An 18,362-nucleotide genomic window follows, 5' to 3' on the forward strand; every position below is an offset into this window, starting at 1 on the left:
ACGTGGGTGCTTAGTATTGGCTGAGCCGTACCTGACGTAAGAGCAGCCGCCCCAGCGCGAATCGCTGCCAGGGCGGTGCCGCTCTGTAAAGTGTGGATGCGCGCGCGTTCCCGCGGCCTTCCGCGCGCCAATCCTACCGCAGCCAATCCTCTCATCCAGTCCTTCTTCGCGCCCTGTTAACCACGCCCCTTTTCAAATCGTCCCACCCCCGCCAAGCCGGCGGCGCGCGGAAAGTGCGTCACGTGACGACTAGCCCCGCCTCTTCCTCTCGGTCTCATATTGAACTCGAGTTGGAAGAGGCGAGTCCGGTCTCAAAATGGAGGTAAAACCGCCGCCCGGTCGCCCCCAGCCCGACTCCGGCCGTCGCCGCCGCCGCCGGGGGGAGGAGGTATTAGGAGGAGAGCGGGGGGTTGTTGGGTAGTGGCCGGCGTGGGGGACCGGGCTCGGTGGGAGCGGGGAGGCCGGGTGGATGAGGTCGGCCGTCCCGCGCTCGGCGCTGAGACTGGCGATGGGAGGGGGAGGGGAGCGGGCCTCTGAAGCCTCCTTGGAGTCCCTTGCCTGCCTCGTCTTCTCTTTCGACCGCACAGGCGGCCTCTCGAAGGCATGGCGTGGCTGAGAGGATCTCGGAAGGGTAGTAGGCCCGCCGACCGCACAGCCCCGGAGCGGTGGCCGAGGGCGGCATGGCGGGTCTCGGCGGGAGCGGTTGGGAGGAGGTGGGGGGGGAGGGGACGAGCAGGCACATCCGGGCGAGCGAGCAGGCGGGCGGCGGCCACATTGACATTGATCCGCTGCCGCGTTACGAAATGGCGCATTGGCCCGCAATGGCCGCCGCCTAGCTCCGCCGCTGGCAGAGAGCGCGGATTGGAGGGAAGGAGAAGGAGGCCCGGCAGAAAAGGCCTCAAATGGCCTCGCCGAAGTTCTGCTGGCTCGTTCTAAGCTTACCGATCGCTCATCGGCTTGGAGAATTGGTTAATTCTCAGAGCTGTAATTTATGTTCTTGTAATTTACAACTCCGTTGAAAACGAAATTAAAAAAAAAAGTTTGCTACCTTAAATGTTTTTGATCTGCCATTTTTCTTGTTTAAGTGTTTAGAATTTCTCTGATATTCACAATGGCCACGTGGGTTAGGTGTTAGATGTAAAGTAGGAACTTAAAAATGGGATGTCCATATTTTTCTCTTCGCTGATGTTTCGGCTGTTGGTAGCTCCTTGGACTTTTGTTTTAGAAAATTAAAACTACGTTTTCATGTGCTCATTGTAATTTTAAGTGGCTCAATTATGTTACTGCTATGATTTTTAAAGTGTTTTATAATTATAATATTGATTCCTGGTGTGGTGCTGTAGGATGAGCACTGGACTGCGAACCATAAAGTGAGCAGTTCAAACCCACCAGCTGCTCCTTGGAAATCGTATACTGGGTCGCTAAGAGTCGGAACCGACTCGACGGCACTTAACATTGTGAACGTAATGCATTTAACTGACTTGAGACAATGGGATTAGAGATAATGCTGTAAGCTATTGTAGCTTTTAATATGTGAGTTTCCGACTAAATGATTACATTTTAACATTTATACTAGAAGGTACTGTAGAAGAAAGACAAGAAATTTGCTTTAGATACTTTGGATAAACAGATCTTGCAATGTAGGGCAGTTCATGTTATGTATTAAAGAGTCTTTGGCAATATACTTGTATAACAATTCAGGCCACTTTTTTTTTTTTTAACACCGTTTGTGGTCAGACAATATATATTAAATACAAGTCCTATGAAAATTCAACTTGTAAATTTGTGACACTGTAAAAATACGTTGTACTAGAAATTGTTACCATATGAAAAAAGTACAAAAAGACTATTTTTGCTGAAGGTAATGTAATTTGGAACAGAAAGTTATATAAGTGGTAAGGATTTGCTTTTTCAGTTTTGGGAAAAGTGCTGGTTAGACCTTTTACAGAAAATGTCTATTTTTAAACATTTGTTTGCTTGAAAACTAGTAAAATTTCTCTAAATATGCTTCTCAAAACTTTGCTGTGTTCTTAGATTTGTGGTTTAAAATGAAATATTTGTTGGGGTGTAGACTAAAGAGGGGATGGATATGAAAATAAATGGCATGAAGGCAATATAGCATCTATAGCACTTCAGTGTCTTAGAAAGTGACATTCTTGTCGTGGCTTTCAAAATCATCTATCCCAAGACATTTAAGCGCTTTTAAAAAACAAACATCACTAAGGGATTTTTGTTTATTGAATTATTTTGGATTTCAATTTTGTTGAAGTGATGTTGACATCTGAGAGGCTTGGTGTCTGTACCTAAAATCAGTGTCTATATACCTACTCCAGTTTTTAATTGACAGACTGTTAATGGTACAGGAATTTGATTAATAATATTAATTTTGGTTTGTGTGCCTAAGCAATACCGTAAGAAAAAAAGGGGGCCTTATTAAAACATTGACTCTTTTCCCTCAGGGTCATGATCCAAAGGAGCCAGAGCAGTTGCGAAAACTGTTTATTGGTGGTCTGAGTTTTGAAACTACAGATGATAGTTTAAGAGAACATTTCGAGAAGTGGGGCACGCTCACAGATTGTGTGGTAAGTTGCTAAAGGAACAAAAATGTTCTTCGGGCAAAGGGTGACCTGTAGTGTGTTTCAGTACTTAAAAGTTTTTTTATCTTGTAGGTGATGAGAGATCCCCAGACAAAACGTTCCAGGGGCTTTGGTTTTGTGACTTACTCTTGTGTCGAGGAGGTGGATGCAGCAATGTGCGCCCGGCCACACAAGGTTGATGGGCGTGTAGTGGAACCAAAGAGAGCTGTTTCTAGAGAGGTATTTTAATAATATGCTGTGTTTTGTGTGAAATTGGTGTGAAAAGTTGTTTTTATTTGTAGGATTCTTTTAATTTGTAGGATTCTGTAAAGCCTGGTGCCCATTTAACAGTGAAGAAAATTTTCGTTGGTGGCATTAAAGAAGACACAGAAGAATATAATTTGAGAGACTACTTTGAAAAGTATGGCAAGATTGAAACCATAGAAGTTATGGAAGACAGGCAGAGTGGAAAAAAGAGAGGATTTGCTTTTGTAACTTTTGATGATCATGATACAGTTGATAAAATTGTTGGTAAGTACTCATCTTCAAGTCTCACTATCTTTTTGATAATGTTCTAGTTAGTTAATACAATGATAAAGGATATCGTGTGATTTTTCAAAGAGCATAGTAACGTGTTTTGATTACAAAATTTTTTTAGTTCAGAAATACCACACTATTAATGGGCATAATTGTGAAGTGAAAAAGGCCCTTTCTAAGCAAGAGATGCAGTCTGCTGGATCTCAGAGAGGTGAGTAGGACTTAATATGCAGGCACAGTAGATTTGAGTGATATTTGTAAGGTTCCTACAATTAACCTACTCTGTCTGTTAAAAGGTCGTGGAGGTGGATCTGGCAACTTCATGGGCCGTGGAGGGAACTTTGGAGGTGGTGGAGGGAACTTTGGTCGTGGTGGAAACTTTGGTGGAAGAGGTAGGATGGTTATCTGAATACCATTAAGTACATGCCTACTGAAAATTTATTAGCAAGTTGAATATGTAATTTAAATTTATGTCTGGCTTTTCCTCAGGAGGCTATGGTGGAGGTGGTGGCAGCAGAGGTAGTTATGGTGGAGGTGATGGCGGATATAATGGATTTGGAGGTGATGGTAAGTTTTTTTTTTAATTGATACTTAATAAGACTTAAGTATTTGCTATCTTCTTTCTGTAGGACAACTTGTTAGACTTGACAGTATGCCTTTAAACTGGTATTGAAGAGAGAATACCTTCATTCTTTATGGGAATTTAACATTGGTATTAGCTAATAAGGAGTACCTGTGTGGTTAAGAGTTCAGTTGCAGTGGGTGTGAGGATTTTGGGGGTGGGATGGTGCAAAGGAATCCTGGTGATGCAACGCTTAAGCAATTGGCAACAATCCAAAAGGTTTTCAGTTTGAGTCCATCACTACAGTATTGAAACCTCTGTTGTTAGGTGCTGCGGAGTCGAATCTGACCCATAGCAACCCTCTATAGGATGTTTATATTTTACCCTGTTTGGTACAAATGGTAACTCTTTCAGCTACTCACTGAAAGGTTGGAGGTTCGAGTTCACCAAGAAGTCACTTTGGAAGAAAGGCCTGGTGATTTGGAAAATCAGCTATTGAAAACCCCGTGGAGCCCAATTATACTTGGACATTTTGGCATTATTGAGTTATTTAATGACTAAGATTTAGAATATTATATAATATTCTAGTCAAAAGACAAAATTTTAAAAGATATTTTGGAAAACATGCCATGGTGTTGATTACTGCACACCTTGATCAAATGGTGTCCTTGAATTGTACATGTAAAGCATGTTAGAGGGCCTGAGTATTACAGTTGAGCTATAGTTGATTGTCTTGGGGGACTGCTATACTGCAAAAATAACAACAGTTGTTTCTAATACAGATAAGGTGTTTAAGCATTTATGTGTTTGCTAGCTGAGATTCTTGCCGTTGTGTTACAGGCTGTATTTATAATGTTTCTGTATGACCTTTTTTAGGTGGCAACTATGGAGGTGGTCCTGGTTATAGTAGTAGAGGGGGCTATGGTGGTGGTGGTGGACCAGGATATGGAAACCAAGGTGGTGGTGGATACGGTGGCGGTGGTGGAGGATATGATGGTTACAATGAAGGAGGAAATTTTGGCGGTGGTAAGTTATTGACTAGTTCTGTTTAAGCACAAGTATTTATATTGCCATTTAAATGTTGGGGGTAAAGTGTTAAAAGTTTTTTTTTTTAACATTTGGTCAAGTTTTATGTACTATAATTTTAGAAAAATTACTTATATGTCGGGTAATTGGATTGAATTTATTTGCTGTTGGTAAAAGTTTTGTGTAATGACACTTAGCATTTTATATTTGTTTTACATTGGTATTAGCCAACAATGTTTATTGCCAGAATTTTCCTTAACTCTCTGAGCTCTTTAAATCTGGACAAGTAGTATTGGAAATTTAGTATGGTGTATCAACGGGGGTCTAGTTAACATTGGTGCCAAAGTACTTTGGATTTTAATATTTTTATGTTATAAAAAATGAGCAAATCTGAGTCATTTTTCCAGGATATACTGTTGATAGAGGGAGTTCTGCAGACAAAGTACTTTAGTACTTCGCCACAAACTAAAAGATTGGCAGTTTGAACTTAACCAGCCACTCACCAGAAGAAGGAGATGATAGTCTGCTGCTGTAAAGATTATAGCCTTGGGAACTTTGCTGTCCTATAGGGTTACAATGAATCAATCAACTTGATGACACTAGGATTGGGGTTATAGGTGGTAATCTTTGCTGTGAATATAATAACTTCCTAATGTGGTGCTGTAGGATAAGCACTGGGCTTCTAGCAAGGTTGGTGCTTGAAACCCACCAACCACTCCTTGGAAACCTTAATACAGGGTCGTATGAGTCTGAACAGACTCAATGGCACTTAATAGATTTGTTGGAGTCCTGGTGTGACATTATGATAAGTGCTGGAATGCTGACCACAAGGTCAGCAGTTCAAACCAACTAATCGCTGCTTGGAAACCCTGTATGTGCTCGTTCTGAGTCAGAACTGACTCACCAGCACTTAGCAACAGCAATAGATATGGAATTACCTTCTCTATCATTGATTTAAATTCCAGAATTACAGTAAGCCAGTAATAATTGTGGCTCTGCTGGTAATATGCTTTGGTCTATAAGGTCGGTTTGAACCACCAACTTGCAGTTCCAAGCCGGCTTTGCAATCCAGCGCGTTAACCCACAGCACCACACCAGAACTGTTGTTAAGTGCCGTCAAGGTGGTTCCGACCCATAGCAACCCTGTATAGGGTTTCCAAGGAGCAGCTGGTGAGCTTGAACCTTGCAGTTCAAATGGCTTGCAGTCTGATACATTAACCCACAGCGCCACACCAGGACTCCTGATACTCACCTAGAAATGTGCTATTCTGTACCTTTTGAGATTTTGTTTTGTTTCCTCTCCCTATAAGCCTTAAGTGTGTTTAGCAGCTCTAAACTCTTCAAAGGCTTGCATATATGTATGTGAGAGCATGATACCAGTTTGTGAAAAGGTAATGCTTATATACTGTGAAAGAGGAAAATGATTGTATAGGTCAGCTTTAAATAAAATTTTTGTAATTTCAGGTAACTATGGCGGTGGTGGGAACTACAATGATTTTGGAAATTATAGTGGACAACAGCAGTCAAATTATGGACCCATGAAAGGGGGGGGCAGTTTTGGTGGTGGAAGAAGCTCGGGCAGTCCTTATGGTGGTAAGCCAGTTTTTTCCCATCAAAAGTTTCACAGCATTTTAAAACTACAAACTTAATGTATGCTTAAGAAACTCCCATCTTTTTTTTTCAGGTGGTTATGGATCTGGTGGTGGAAGTGGTGGATATGGTAGCAGAAGGTTCTAAAAATTCAGCAGAAAGGGGTAGGTATCTTTCAGTATTTATCATGATGATAAAAAATATATGTGGAACTTGTTCACTGAGTTTAATAATTTTTTTATCCTGTATTATTCAACAGGCTACAGTTCTTAGCAGGAGAGAGAGCGAGGAGTTGTCAGGAAAGCTGCAGGTTACTTTGAGACAGTCGTCCCAAATGCATTAGAGGAACTGTAAAAATCTGCCACAGAAGGAACGATGATCCATAGTCAGAAAAGTTACTGCAGCTTAAACAGGAAACCCTTCTTGTTCAGGACTGTCATAGCCACAGTTTGCAAAAAGTGCAGCTATTGATTAATGCAATGTAGTGTCAATTAGATGTACATTCCTGAGGTCTTTTATCTGTTGTAGCTTTGTCTTTTTCTTTTCTTTTCATTACATCAGGTATATTGCCCTGTAAATTGTGGTAGTGGTACCAGGAATAAAAATTAAGGAATTTTTAACTTTTCAATATTTGTGTAGTTCAGTTTTTCTACATTTTAGTACAGAAACTTTGACAAAATGCAGTTTTGAAGGTGTTTCCTTGTGAGTTAACAAGTAAAGAAGATCATTGTTAATCACTATTTTGTATGAATTTTGCTAAAGTTAACTGTAAAGAAACACCTGCTGACTTGCAGTTTAAGGGGAATCTATTCTCCTCATTTCCAAACCATGATATGAATGGGCACTGACATGTGGAGAGAATAGATATTTGTATGTTTGCAATGTGTGTTTTAGATAACAACTAGGATTGGATATTTCAATTAGTATATTTGTGAATTCATAGCATTAAGATTTACCTTCAATGAAAAAAAAATCTCAAAATTCCTATTTCGTTTTTTGTGCATTTTCTTTTAAAAAAACTGTAATCAGATTTGATTTAGTGTATTAGCTTTGCTTAGAGTCCTAGCTGTGTTTAAAAAATAATACATTTACTTTGGTCACATTTGAACTGCTGCCATAATTTTATTTGGGTGTAAAGAATTTCTGCTGCCCTCTGCTTAAATTCTGGAATAGGGTAGGGTAGTGGATATTTTACCCTATCGTCCTACTTTAAAAATGATTCATAAAAACTTAACCACTAAGCCCGCTGTACCCAAGCAAATTAGTGGTTACCTTTTAAAAGCAAAATTCTTTTTGACGCACTTAACAAATCTTAAGTTCTTTTCCTTGGTTTAATTTTAAAAAAATTGATAACAAGTTCTCAGAGCAAGAGAATAAAAATCATGCATTGTTGAACCATTTACTGGCTGGTATGCTTTCCTGTTTGCACACTCTGCATCTAACTGGATGGAATCAAGGATAGTCGAGGTGTGATCCAAAATAATTTACTGCAGCAGCAATGTAGCACAGTTGCTTAGTACAAGTGTCTCACCTTCCCAAGACCTGAGTTCAAATTTGGATAACCTGAGTTCTTAGTCTCATATAAATTTCCCCAAAACATTGTTAATCCACGTTATGTTTCAACCTAAATCATGTTGATGTGAGTTACCATTCTGTTTTGAAGACCCTGGGTTGAGTTTTAAGATATAAACAAGGTCATATATATATAAACCAATGTCTGTTTTGCGCCAGTTAGTGCTTAATTTCATTTGAGCCCTAAATATGTGCCCTGCTGTTGTTTTTCTTTGACAGTTGAACACTGAATTCAGATTCCTTTGTTTTAAGTGTAGTACTAAGCAAAACAAGCAATAAAAAGGGGAATGGGGCGTGCTAGTGTTTGAATATGCTCTATCTCATTGCTCTAATTTGTGCCTCTGTGCATTAATAATGGATGCATGCAATGCCAGCATGAAAATTGGTCTTCACAGATATTACGGTTTTTCAGAACACACTCACAAACCAATAAATGTAACAGACAACATTCCATTTGTTAATGGGCGTATGTGAATAAGCAGCATAGAAAATAGGTTAATATTAGAAAATGGCCAAGTCTTTATCAACTTCGTGTTTTTATAATTGGACACTGTCAATGTTCATAATATAAACCTGGGTACCTGGTCAAAATAATGCTTGGGGAAGCATTTTATTAAAATTGAGCTAAGTTGTCTCAAGTTCTTTTATTCATATAATAAAGTTTGAAGGAATGGGGGAAAGCGATGAACATTTCCTGTTTTTGTTTGTGAAATTGTTTGACACAACCTTGACAGTATCCTTTCTTGACATGTGAGGTTAATTGTATTGTTAACAAACTTTCTGTTCTGGAACTAGTTTAATAGAGAAACTTTTTCAGTAAGTTGGTGTGTGCAACCTATAAGCAGGTGAAGTCTGTGTATGTGACCTGTTTATAAGTTGTATTTAGCTTACTTAGTTCTTGTGAAGAGTGGAAAAGTAAGCCATGAGGAGAGCGATTTAACCAGCTTTAAAGGACCTAAGAATGTGCTTTTAAGCGCAGTGGATCAAAAGAAACTCACTAAGACAGGACTTCAGCAGCCTTTTGAGTATGGACAAGTCAGCATAAATAAAGATGACAAGGCAGCAGCAAGAGCTTCAACTACAGAGAAGTGGAGGCATAAGATACTATGGTGATAGTGAGCGACTTTCCAAAGGCTAGTTAATCTGCTAATTGCAACTGTGAAATAACGAAGAAAGTCTAGCAGGAGCTCTTCGCCTTTTGGAGCATCAATGACAGATAGTTGCCACAGTCGCTAGGTCTAGCATTTAGACCTGCAAGGAAGGGCAATAAGCATTAGGTAAGGCTTGAATTTGAATTTTTTCACTAATTAAAGAATAATTTTTTGTAAAGCAAGGTAAGAGTAATCTTTTTGATTTGCAGGTTGAATGAGAAACCCTACTTGGCTAAATGAGGAATGTCTTTCCTACCATCTTATATACGAAGGTTTCTGGCTGGGTAAGGTTTGTAGCTTAAACAGTAAAACCTGATGACATCATTTGTTTACATCCACATTTAACCTATATGACATTTTAAAGTTAAATTCATCCCTCTCCTATAGATGCATTGGCAAAATTCATCAGCTGAAAATTTGGAACCATCTTTTAACATGAATCGTAGCTGTGTTCTTTTTTTTTTTTTTTCCATTTATGGGACCTGTCTTTTTTCCCCTGTGTTCAAACAAGTCACTGCTAATATCTTTAGGGTGAAGTCAGTTTTGTTAGGGGAAAAAGTATAATCTCAAATTTTGTGAAAGGAAGTTTAAGAAGAGTGGCTTATAGTAAAAGAACTAATCTGTCAGTCAATCCCCATTGTACAAAAACATTCACATTAGCTTTATTTTCATAGGGGCTATTTATGCTGTCTGAAAGGGCATGCTAAAAATTTAGACTTCTATTCACTTCTTTAAAACATTTAGTATTTGGGGGATAGATGCTTAAAATACAAACTAGTTTCTAAATTGATAAACCATCTTCCTACATACACTGTTACTTCCAGATCGAATTTAGTCTCAGAAAATGGTTGGCTCTATGAAAATCTGAACAAAATTACTTCACATCACCAAAAAAAGTGTTGGGTAAGACCTTTCAATGACATTTTAGTGAAGCAAATTGACTCAGGAAAGAATTTTCTTTAGAAGGTGTTTTATCCTGTCCATCTCTATGTAATAAAATGATTTTATATGAATGTAGTTCCACTGTGATTTCTGGAAAATCTGATGTCTACATCCTTAAGCTGGTAGCAAAAGAAAGCAAAGCTAAAAAGTTGTATATATGGGAGGAGGGGGGAATAGACAAGTTTTTAATTGAATTAAGCCTGTTGTAGGCTATGGCTTGATTATTTTTTTTTTGTAATTTAGAAAACTCAAATTGCACTCATACTAAAAGAATGTGGTAGGTACTAAAGACCATTTGTTAAGGGACTTAAATCAGTGAACTGGGCTTGGTTTTGAAGAGTCTGGGGCATATTAACTAGTTACAGATTGAAACAATTCTACTGACTGTCTCAAGTTCCTATAATTGATATCACAAGGTAGTGAAGTAGACATACTAATGTGGAGGGCTAATTAAGAATTGCTAGCCTACCACCTTTAAAATTTTGTTTTATGAATTTTTAAGGTTCAAGAGGTGTAGTCTGTAATGGATTTAAATGTTTCATTTGTAGTATCAAAATGTTTACAGAAAGAACTTTTTCATTAAAGTATTTTTAGAAATGTGTGTTTTGTTGCCTCAGTGTTAATATGATTTAAATACCTTATGATGGAATGGTTGGGAACGACCAGAGGGGCTGTGAATAAAAGATAAGGCTTTCTGTTCCTTTATGGAGTCCTGGTGTGGTGCTGTAGGTAAATGCAGTGGACCAGATCACACTGGGTCGCTGGGTTGAAACCGACTTGATACTTAACAATATAGGAATTTGGAGTGAGTAAAAGATAATCATACCATTGATGAAGAATAGAAATAAGTGCCATGGTACATAAGCACTTGGGTACTATTGGGCATAATGGGTACTATTGAATCGTGGTGTGAATGCTTTAGGACAACGTGCTGGGCTACACCATAAGGCTGTTCAAGCTCACCAGCCGCTCCTTGGAAACCCAGGATGGCTGTGTATGACTTGGTATGATGGCATTTAACAGCATTGATTTGTTGAACGTTAGTTTGGGCCATGAAGGAGAATATAAGGGATACTTGGGTGACATAAGAGTAAGTCTTGGTGGGGAATATAGTATGCACTCAAGTTGGTTCCTACTCATAGTGGCCCTGTCTAGGGTTTCTGAGAGTGGCTGATGGCTTTGAACTGCTGGCTTTACAGTCCTACAGTCCCAGCGTGTATCTTACAGTGCCACGCCAAGGGAGTAAGGAGACAAAGGATTCCAGATGATTTGAGTTTTGATCTTGAGAGGCAGTGAAGTGGGAAAATGAACACCATGAAAGTGCAAATAGGTACTTGTTTGGAAAATTCATGGAGGATTTTGGTAGAGATTAAAATTAAACTAGCATAGTATGCTTTGGTTGCCTTTAGCCTTTGCCCAGTGTATGTACCAAGTGAAATAAATCTGGTGCTGCACTGCAAAGTCTGTTAACCACTTTTTCAGAAACGGATTTGCTATGAGTTAGAACCAACTTGGTCGCGCTTAATATTGTAGTGGGGTTTGCTTATATTTAAACAGGTTTCAAATTCTGTGCAATTGAGTGAATTAAAAAAAACTCCCTTTGTCTAAAATGTCATAGGACAAGAGCTTACTTCATTACAGCAAAATAAGGTGTCAAGTCAATTCTAATCATGACCTTATATAAGGTTTCCCAGACTAAATCTAAACAGAAGTGATAGCTTCATCTTTGGCGGAGCACCTGTTGGGTTTGAACTGCTTACCTTTTGTGGTTAGCAGCACTAACAGCTCTACTGTATTTTTCGCTGAATAAAAACAATTTTTTTTTTAACAGATTAAAGCAACACTGTTCACATCACAGATGTAGCTGCTCTTTTGTCTGTGTTTTTCCCAAAAGTAGAACTCTAACAGGTTGGCTTAACTTTTGAGCTGAGTTATTTTAATAAGAGCAATGAGAGAAATAGAAGGTGTCATTTTTGCAAATTTTCAAGTACCTAATGACAAATGAGTACTTTGAAGTACATGGTGATTGTTAAAAGACATGGTTCTGAAAGTTAGGCAATATTTACTGGCTAAGTGCCTTGTACAAGAATGTTTGACAGCCTAAAACTTACTTCAGTGGTATGAAAGGTTACATTATCCTGGTGTGCTGCAGGTTAATGCACTAGAGTTCAAGGTTGGTGGTTCAAGCTCACCAACTGCTACTCAGAAACTGTATTACAAGGTTGCATGAGTAGGGACAGCACTTAACCATGACAACATAAATCTATATAGCCACTAGTTACAGGGTTCCATATTCACAGATAAGAAATATCAAACATAAACTAGCTTTAATCTGGAGATGACAGTATCTTCATATTTGTACTCCATGTTAACATGTTATTTAAAATAGACAAAAATCTGGTTAGCTAGATGATGTGAATTATGTCATTTAATAGAGTGGAAGAAAATGCAATTAGGTTTTAGCTGGTCTCGTACACAGGATATTTATATACCGATTTCTATAAACATCAGTATATGTATATTATCAAATGGTAAGTACAAATTTGGTGATCTTGAGCAAGTTACTTGGGTTATGTTTGGCAGCTCTGTGGTAGCTTAGTAACACCAACAGACTCATTAGAATGATGTTAAGTCTATATGCATAAAATAGAATTAAGGTAGCACTTTAAAAATGTTTTGATTTAATGTCTGAAACATTAAATGAGACAATATTTTCCCATACAGAGGCTATGAGACAGCTGATTATAGCACTAGTGGTGGGTCTAACACCCACTTTCTAGTTGTAATTCTTAAGTTTTGAGGTAACTTATAATTGAAACATGATAGTCACAAATAACTGAATGTTATTGTTGCTTAATAATGTTAAATTTTAAATATCACTGAAAACTCCTCAAAATTCTCAGGCAGGCCTGTTCTGCCCAGATTAAGAACTGTTTATACCAAATTTCTTTTTTCGTAAAATAGAGGTAATACCTATGTATGTATGTCTCAAGAATAAATGTGTTATACTGGGATTAACAGTTTAACCTAGTGCCTGGCTTGTTAGTGCAACATAGTCAATTCTGACTCAGTAACCCTGTGTAGGGTTTCCAAGGAGTGGCTAGTGGGTTTGAACTGTTGACTTTATGATTTGCTGTCCAGTGCTTATCCTATAGTGCCACACCAAGTCTCCATGCCTGGTCTAGAGTCTTTGAAGTACAATATATTTGGTAACAAGGATAGGTCTCACAGTATCCTGAAGTAAACCTGAAATCTTAGTGGACAACAGTCACACCAGTATCTTGTTTCTAATTTCTGTGTACTGTGTTTGAGTTTTATGGGCTTTGCTTTTTTTTTTTTCTCCTCTGCTTCACAATTTTTATGAAATGGAATTTAACTAGCTTTGTGTGTGTGTGTGTGTGTATTAAGTACTGTGGAATCTGTTGTGACTCTGACCCTGCACAGGGTTTCCAAGGCCATACATTTTTATGGGAGCAGAAAGCCTCATCTTTGGAGGAACAGCTGGTAGTTTCCAACTGCTGACCTTGAAGTTAGCAGCCTGTTAGCAACCACCATACTGGCTCCCTCTCCCCTCCCCTCCCCTCATCTCCAGTAGCACTGTGGGTTAATGCACTGGACTGCAAGGTCAGTTTGAACTGTAAGGTGTCAGCAGTTCAAGTGCTCACCAGCTGCTCCTTGGAAACCCTATACAGGGTCACTTGGGGTTGGAACCGACTTGACAGCACGTAACAATTCTAAACATACCTAACCTACAGATCAGTCTATTTCAATATTGAGAGAGGGGAGGTGTGCATGTGATGAGACCCATATCTATGAACAAGAGTTGGCTTAAACTGGTTATTGCAATATAGGATGTAGATTTTCATTACAATTTCAGAACTTTTTTTTTCTAGGCTTTACATGTAATGAGTGTGGCTCTGGGTTAATGGCGCTGGACTGCAAAGTTGCTTTGCACTGCAATATCAGCGGTATAAGCTCACCCCTTATACAGGGTCGCTATGGGTCAGAATCAGCTGGACACTTAACATGTCATCTGGATGGTATGGCTTCTAATCAAAGGATTGAGCATTCACATCTCAGAAGTTCCCTTGTTAGAAAGGCCTGGTGGTTGAAAAACTGTTGGAATACAGTTTAACTCTGACATGTGTCACGTGGCTGTGAGTCATCTGCAGCAGCTGGTTTACTTAGATGCTGAACAGCTCTCAAGCTTATGTCTAAAATGGCTTTGAACCAGTTTTGACATGGCAATGAAGTGACATTTGTTGTTTAGTGCTGTTGAGTTGATTCCTACCCGTAGTGACCCTGTACAGGGTTCCGAAGGAGCAGCTGGTGAGCTTGAACTGCCAACCTTGCAGTTCAAACTGACCTTGCGGTCTAGCGCATTAACCTTTAGTACCACGTCAGGATAATACAGTCATTTCGTACCACCATTAAAGTAATTTTAAAGCTGTCACAGTGCCTATAATTCCTCCCTGTTCTGCTTCAGCTACACTTAACAAGTTCGGGTCCTTTCTGCTTTCATTTTTGGACATGACTGGGAAGAACTAGTTTGAAGCCTTGGTCCGAAAGTAAACATTTCCCCACTTTAAAACAATTTCCCTATCTGCAATTCTAAAGATGGTCAGGTCCTTGACTCCTTTTCATGCCACAGCCATTCTGTCAGGAAATTGTTTTTTGATTCTACTTTGGAACACATGCAGAATTCAGTGCCTTTTTAGCAGCTGCTACCACCACAGAACAAGTCACCATTTTGTAAGTATGGTTGTTAGGTGCCATCAAGTCGGTACCAACCCATAGCAACTTTATACACAGCAGAACAAAACACTGCCCAATCCTGTAAGTACAGTAGAGCCTCCCAACTGGTCTCCATGTTTGCATTTCCACCCTCAGAATATTCTATGTCAGGACGAACCAGAGGGAACTTCTAAAATCAAGTGAGATGTAGATCCCTGCATAACACCTCTGATGTGAAGTGCTGTTGATTTGGCTCCGACCCACAGCGACCCTATATAGGGTTTTTGAGGAGTAGCCCAGTGCTGATCATTCAGCACCACACCAGGAGTCCAAAAGCTACCCACTTAGGAAGGACTTGAAGTTTAGGAAACCCTTTAGGGCACTTCTCTTAAAAGGGGTCACTGTGAATTGAAAATTGACTTGGGGGACACCTACCTAGCACAATGGAGTCCTACAAGGCTCTGTGTGCCCTACCCCCTTTTGGCTGTTTACCTGCTCCCTCTCTTCACTTACATTGTCATCCTTGTACTTTGTTAAGTAGGCCTTGGAGCCTTTGTACTCAATGTGTCTATATGCAATGATGCTCTTTGCTATAACAGAATGGCTTATTTTCCCACACTTCGAAATGCTGCCATATCAAGATTTTCCTATTTATAATCCTAATTTAAATAATACTCTTTACTGGCCTTCCTCAAATTCCTTTCTCTTACTGTCTCCCCCAGTTAGAATCCAAGAAGGCAGATATTTCTGTTTTTGTCCACTGTACTTTGTTGTTGTTAAGTGCCATCGAGTCAGTTCTGACCCATAGCAACCCTGTACAGGGTTTCCTAGGGTGTAAATCTTTACGGGAGTAGAAAGCCTCATCTTTCTCCCACAGAGCAGCTGGTAGTTTTGAACCACTGACCTTAAGGTTTGCAGCCCGATTCGTAACCACTACGCTACCACTGTACTTTGAGCAGTGCTTAATTAAGCATGTTGCATATGTGATAAATGCTTTGATGTTAAGGCATAACATTTTCTTGGTTAAGACATGCCCATTGTACATGTAATATCATTGGCACCATAAGTTTAGTGTAAAGTGCTTTATTCAAATAAAACTAATGAAAATGTAAAACATCTAAAATGTGTCAAATGTATTGAATGTTTTGTGGGAAACATTGTGAATAAGTTCAATTAAATGAATTGTGAAGAACTAATTAACAGTCATAATATCTCCTTGGAGCCCTGGTGTGGCCCTGTGGGTTACTGCACCAGACAGCAAAGCCGTTTGAACTGCAAGGTCGGTGGTTCAAGCTCACCACCTGCTTGGAAATCCTATACAGGGTCGCTATGGGTCGGAACCGACTTGACGGCGCTTCAAAATAGTATCTTTACTATTACCAGCTTAAAAAATTTTTTGTCAGTGCGAAACTATAAAAAAAGCCATATTTTTGTTCATACAGTATTTATTTAAAAAAGTACATAGTGGTTAGTTTTGCAACAATTTGCTCTTAGCCAGATGTCATACCACCATACAAATCTATGAATATAACAAATGAGATAAGAACAGTATAAATAAGTTTTTCTAGTATTTACACTTATACAGAAACTAGCCTAAGGAATTAAGTTTGCAGTAAAAGTGGAACTACTGATTCAACATACTGATAACTTTTAATGCTTTTTAAAGTTTTATATTTTCTATACTAGTTTTGGCTGTAATCTTGCATAGAATTATAAAGTATATTTCTGTCTGCATTTCACATCACAGTAGGAGCTTTTAGTATATATAACAGTACAAAAAACAAAAAACCACCACAGCTCAGAAAGGTCAAATCGTCCCAAATTTAATTTTTCTTAATATCTGGCTTCTTACTTTTGGGCACAAGGAATACGTTGCCATCTCTAGTCTGCTGCAGAGAGTACTCACTAGGGGAATATGGGTTCCCGTCTTCATCTCGCAGCATGCTGAAGACCTCAAGGTACAAGGTGCTGAGTTGTTTTTTCAGTAGGTGGAGGCTTTTGTCGTTTTCTCCTTTTTCTTTGAGCAATTTTTCTTTTTCATCTTTTAAATGATCCAAATCTTGCTCTAGTTCAACTATATTCTCCAGTTTTCTTTTTCTGCAATTCTGAGCAGCCACTTTATTCTTACCCCTCCTACGTATATCTCTTATTAATGCAAGTTGAGCTTCATTGAACTGCTCTTTGGACATCATTTCATTGAAGTCATCAACAGGGAGATTAATGATTTTCTCTACAGGGAATGGAATATGGAGAGCTTTTGCCCTTAGCTCATCTCTGGTGAGATGAGCCTCCAGGCGATTTGGATGCTTGTCTTTTGTGAATGGGGCCTTTTGATGACCAGGATTTATAGGCTCTTCTTTCCTTGGGGCATTTTCACACTGGCCATCAAGTACTGAGGCAGTGTGCCCTGGAGGTGGTGACAGGGGTTGGGCTGTATCCCCAGAAGACTGTACTGGCTGTGTTTTAGGACCATTCTGTTTGACACTTTGAGGGGTACTATCTCTCTCTTCCATTTCAGAATCACTGAAACCAAGTGGTGTATCTCCATAGATGGAAGATTCCAATGAGTGTTCTGGTGATGCCATGCTGGGACTTGTGTTCAGTGAAATGCCAGAGTCAGAATCATTGAATTCTCCTGTGCTTTCGGTGTGGTTTTGGTTGAAAGCTTTACAAAGTGATAGATCAGAAACATCAATAGGCCCGTTTAGAAGTTCAGAGAGTGATTGGCTTAAAGTAGCAGAGGAGGGCATGCTGTTGCTGATGCTGGGCTCTGCTATAAAAGCAGAATAAAATTCATCACCAAAATCAGTATTTATTGTTGTATCATTTGAATTTAATGAGTTCACTGCCAACTGGTTGGGGTCGTCTGTGGGTAGGATGTTGCCAAAGAAATCCTCAAAAGCATTGACAAAATGTGGACTGCAGTCACCTACTTCTTTTTCCAGTGCAGGGATGGGCGAGTAGAAATGATAGTTGTCAATTTCTGTCAGTTTAGTTTCTGGGGTTGCCACAGTGCTAGTCTCAACTAGCTTGTCATTTTGAATATTAAGACACTGCATGGAAAAGAAGTTTAGAGTATATAAAGGTGAAGTATTTTAAAAGCCACTTAATAAACTGAAAACAAAAAACCTAAGCTCACTACCACTGAGCCAATTCCAACACACAGTGACCCTATATAGGAATTCTGACATTATGTATCTTTACCACCAACCTTGTGGTTAGGAGTCCCACACCAAACCCACAGTGCCACGAAGGCACCTTAAACAACTTGTTAAGTATTGTCGAGTTGATTCCAAGTCTTAGTGACCCTATATAGGTTTTCCAAAGAGCAGCTGTTGAGTTTGAACTGCTGACTTTGTGATTCACACCAACTGTGTGGCCCAGTGCATTATTCCACACAGTAGATAATGCTCCGTATCTGATTGTAAACTCTCCCTCTTCACCACCCCATTTCCTCTAAACTGTTCTATAATTTTATGTCCATGAATATGTATTATCTGAGTTCCTAGATCAGACTTTAGGTTTATAATCTGATCTATTCTGAACATATCTAGCCCATTTAACTAACAAAAGTTCACATTAAGTGAGGATGGGTAGCTCATGACCAAATTTTAAATATCCTCCATATATATATAAGGCATAGAAATTAATAAATCACTTGAATGATTAAAG

At 39.2% G+C, this 18,362-nt stretch overlaps 2 protein-coding genes across 4 annotated transcripts in view; one reads left to right on the forward strand and one right to left on the reverse strand.

The window, feature by feature from the left end:
• Window positions 1-276: 276 nt before the first annotated feature.
• LOC102821954 (heterogeneous nuclear ribonucleoprotein A3-like) lies at window positions 277-6,917 on the forward strand. 2 transcript variants are annotated; one of them, XM_006866673.1, is made up of 11 exons: window positions 277-322; window positions 2,460-2,582; window positions 2,670-2,816; window positions 2,897-3,107; window positions 3,235-3,324; window positions 3,410-3,505; window positions 3,603-3,680; window positions 4,552-4,701; window positions 6,166-6,294; window positions 6,386-6,455; window positions 6,551-6,917. In XM_006866673.1, the coding sequence occupies exons 1-10, from the start codon at window positions 317-319 to the stop codon at window positions 6,436-6,438; spliced, it is 1,083 nt and encodes a 360-aa protein (XP_006866735.1). In that variant the 5' UTR covers window positions 277-316; the 3' UTR covers window positions 6,439-6,455; window positions 6,551-6,917. The 2 variants fall into 2 exon arrangements, with proteins under 2 accessions (XP_006866735.1, XP_006866734.1); XM_006866672.1 differs by lacking the exon at window positions 6,551-6,917 and having other exon boundaries at window positions 295-388; window positions 6,386-6,467.
• A 9,367-nt stretch (window positions 6,918-16,284) lies between these two features.
• The window catches only part of NFE2L2 (nuclear factor, erythroid 2-like 2), a 42,586-nt gene continuing 40,508 nt past the window's right edge, over window positions 16,285-18,362 (reverse strand). The window contains exon 5 of one of the 2 annotated variants that reach the window (XM_006866675.1): window positions 16,285-17,743. In XM_006866675.1, the coding sequence (XP_006866737.1) occupies window positions 16,514-17,743 (1,230 nt within the window). In that variant the 3' untranslated portion in view covers window positions 16,285-16,513. The remainder of the gene's footprint in view (window positions 17,744-18,362) is intronic. The other variant, XM_006866674.1, reaches the window with a different exon arrangement.

This window comes from Chrysochloris asiatica, unplaced genomic scaffold, assembly GCF_000296735.1.
Source record: "Chrysochloris asiatica unplaced genomic scaffold, ChrAsi1.0 scaffold00094, whole genome shotgun sequence".
Taxonomy (NCBI): Eukaryota; Metazoa; Chordata; class Mammalia; order Afrosoricida; family Chrysochloridae; genus Chrysochloris; species Chrysochloris asiatica.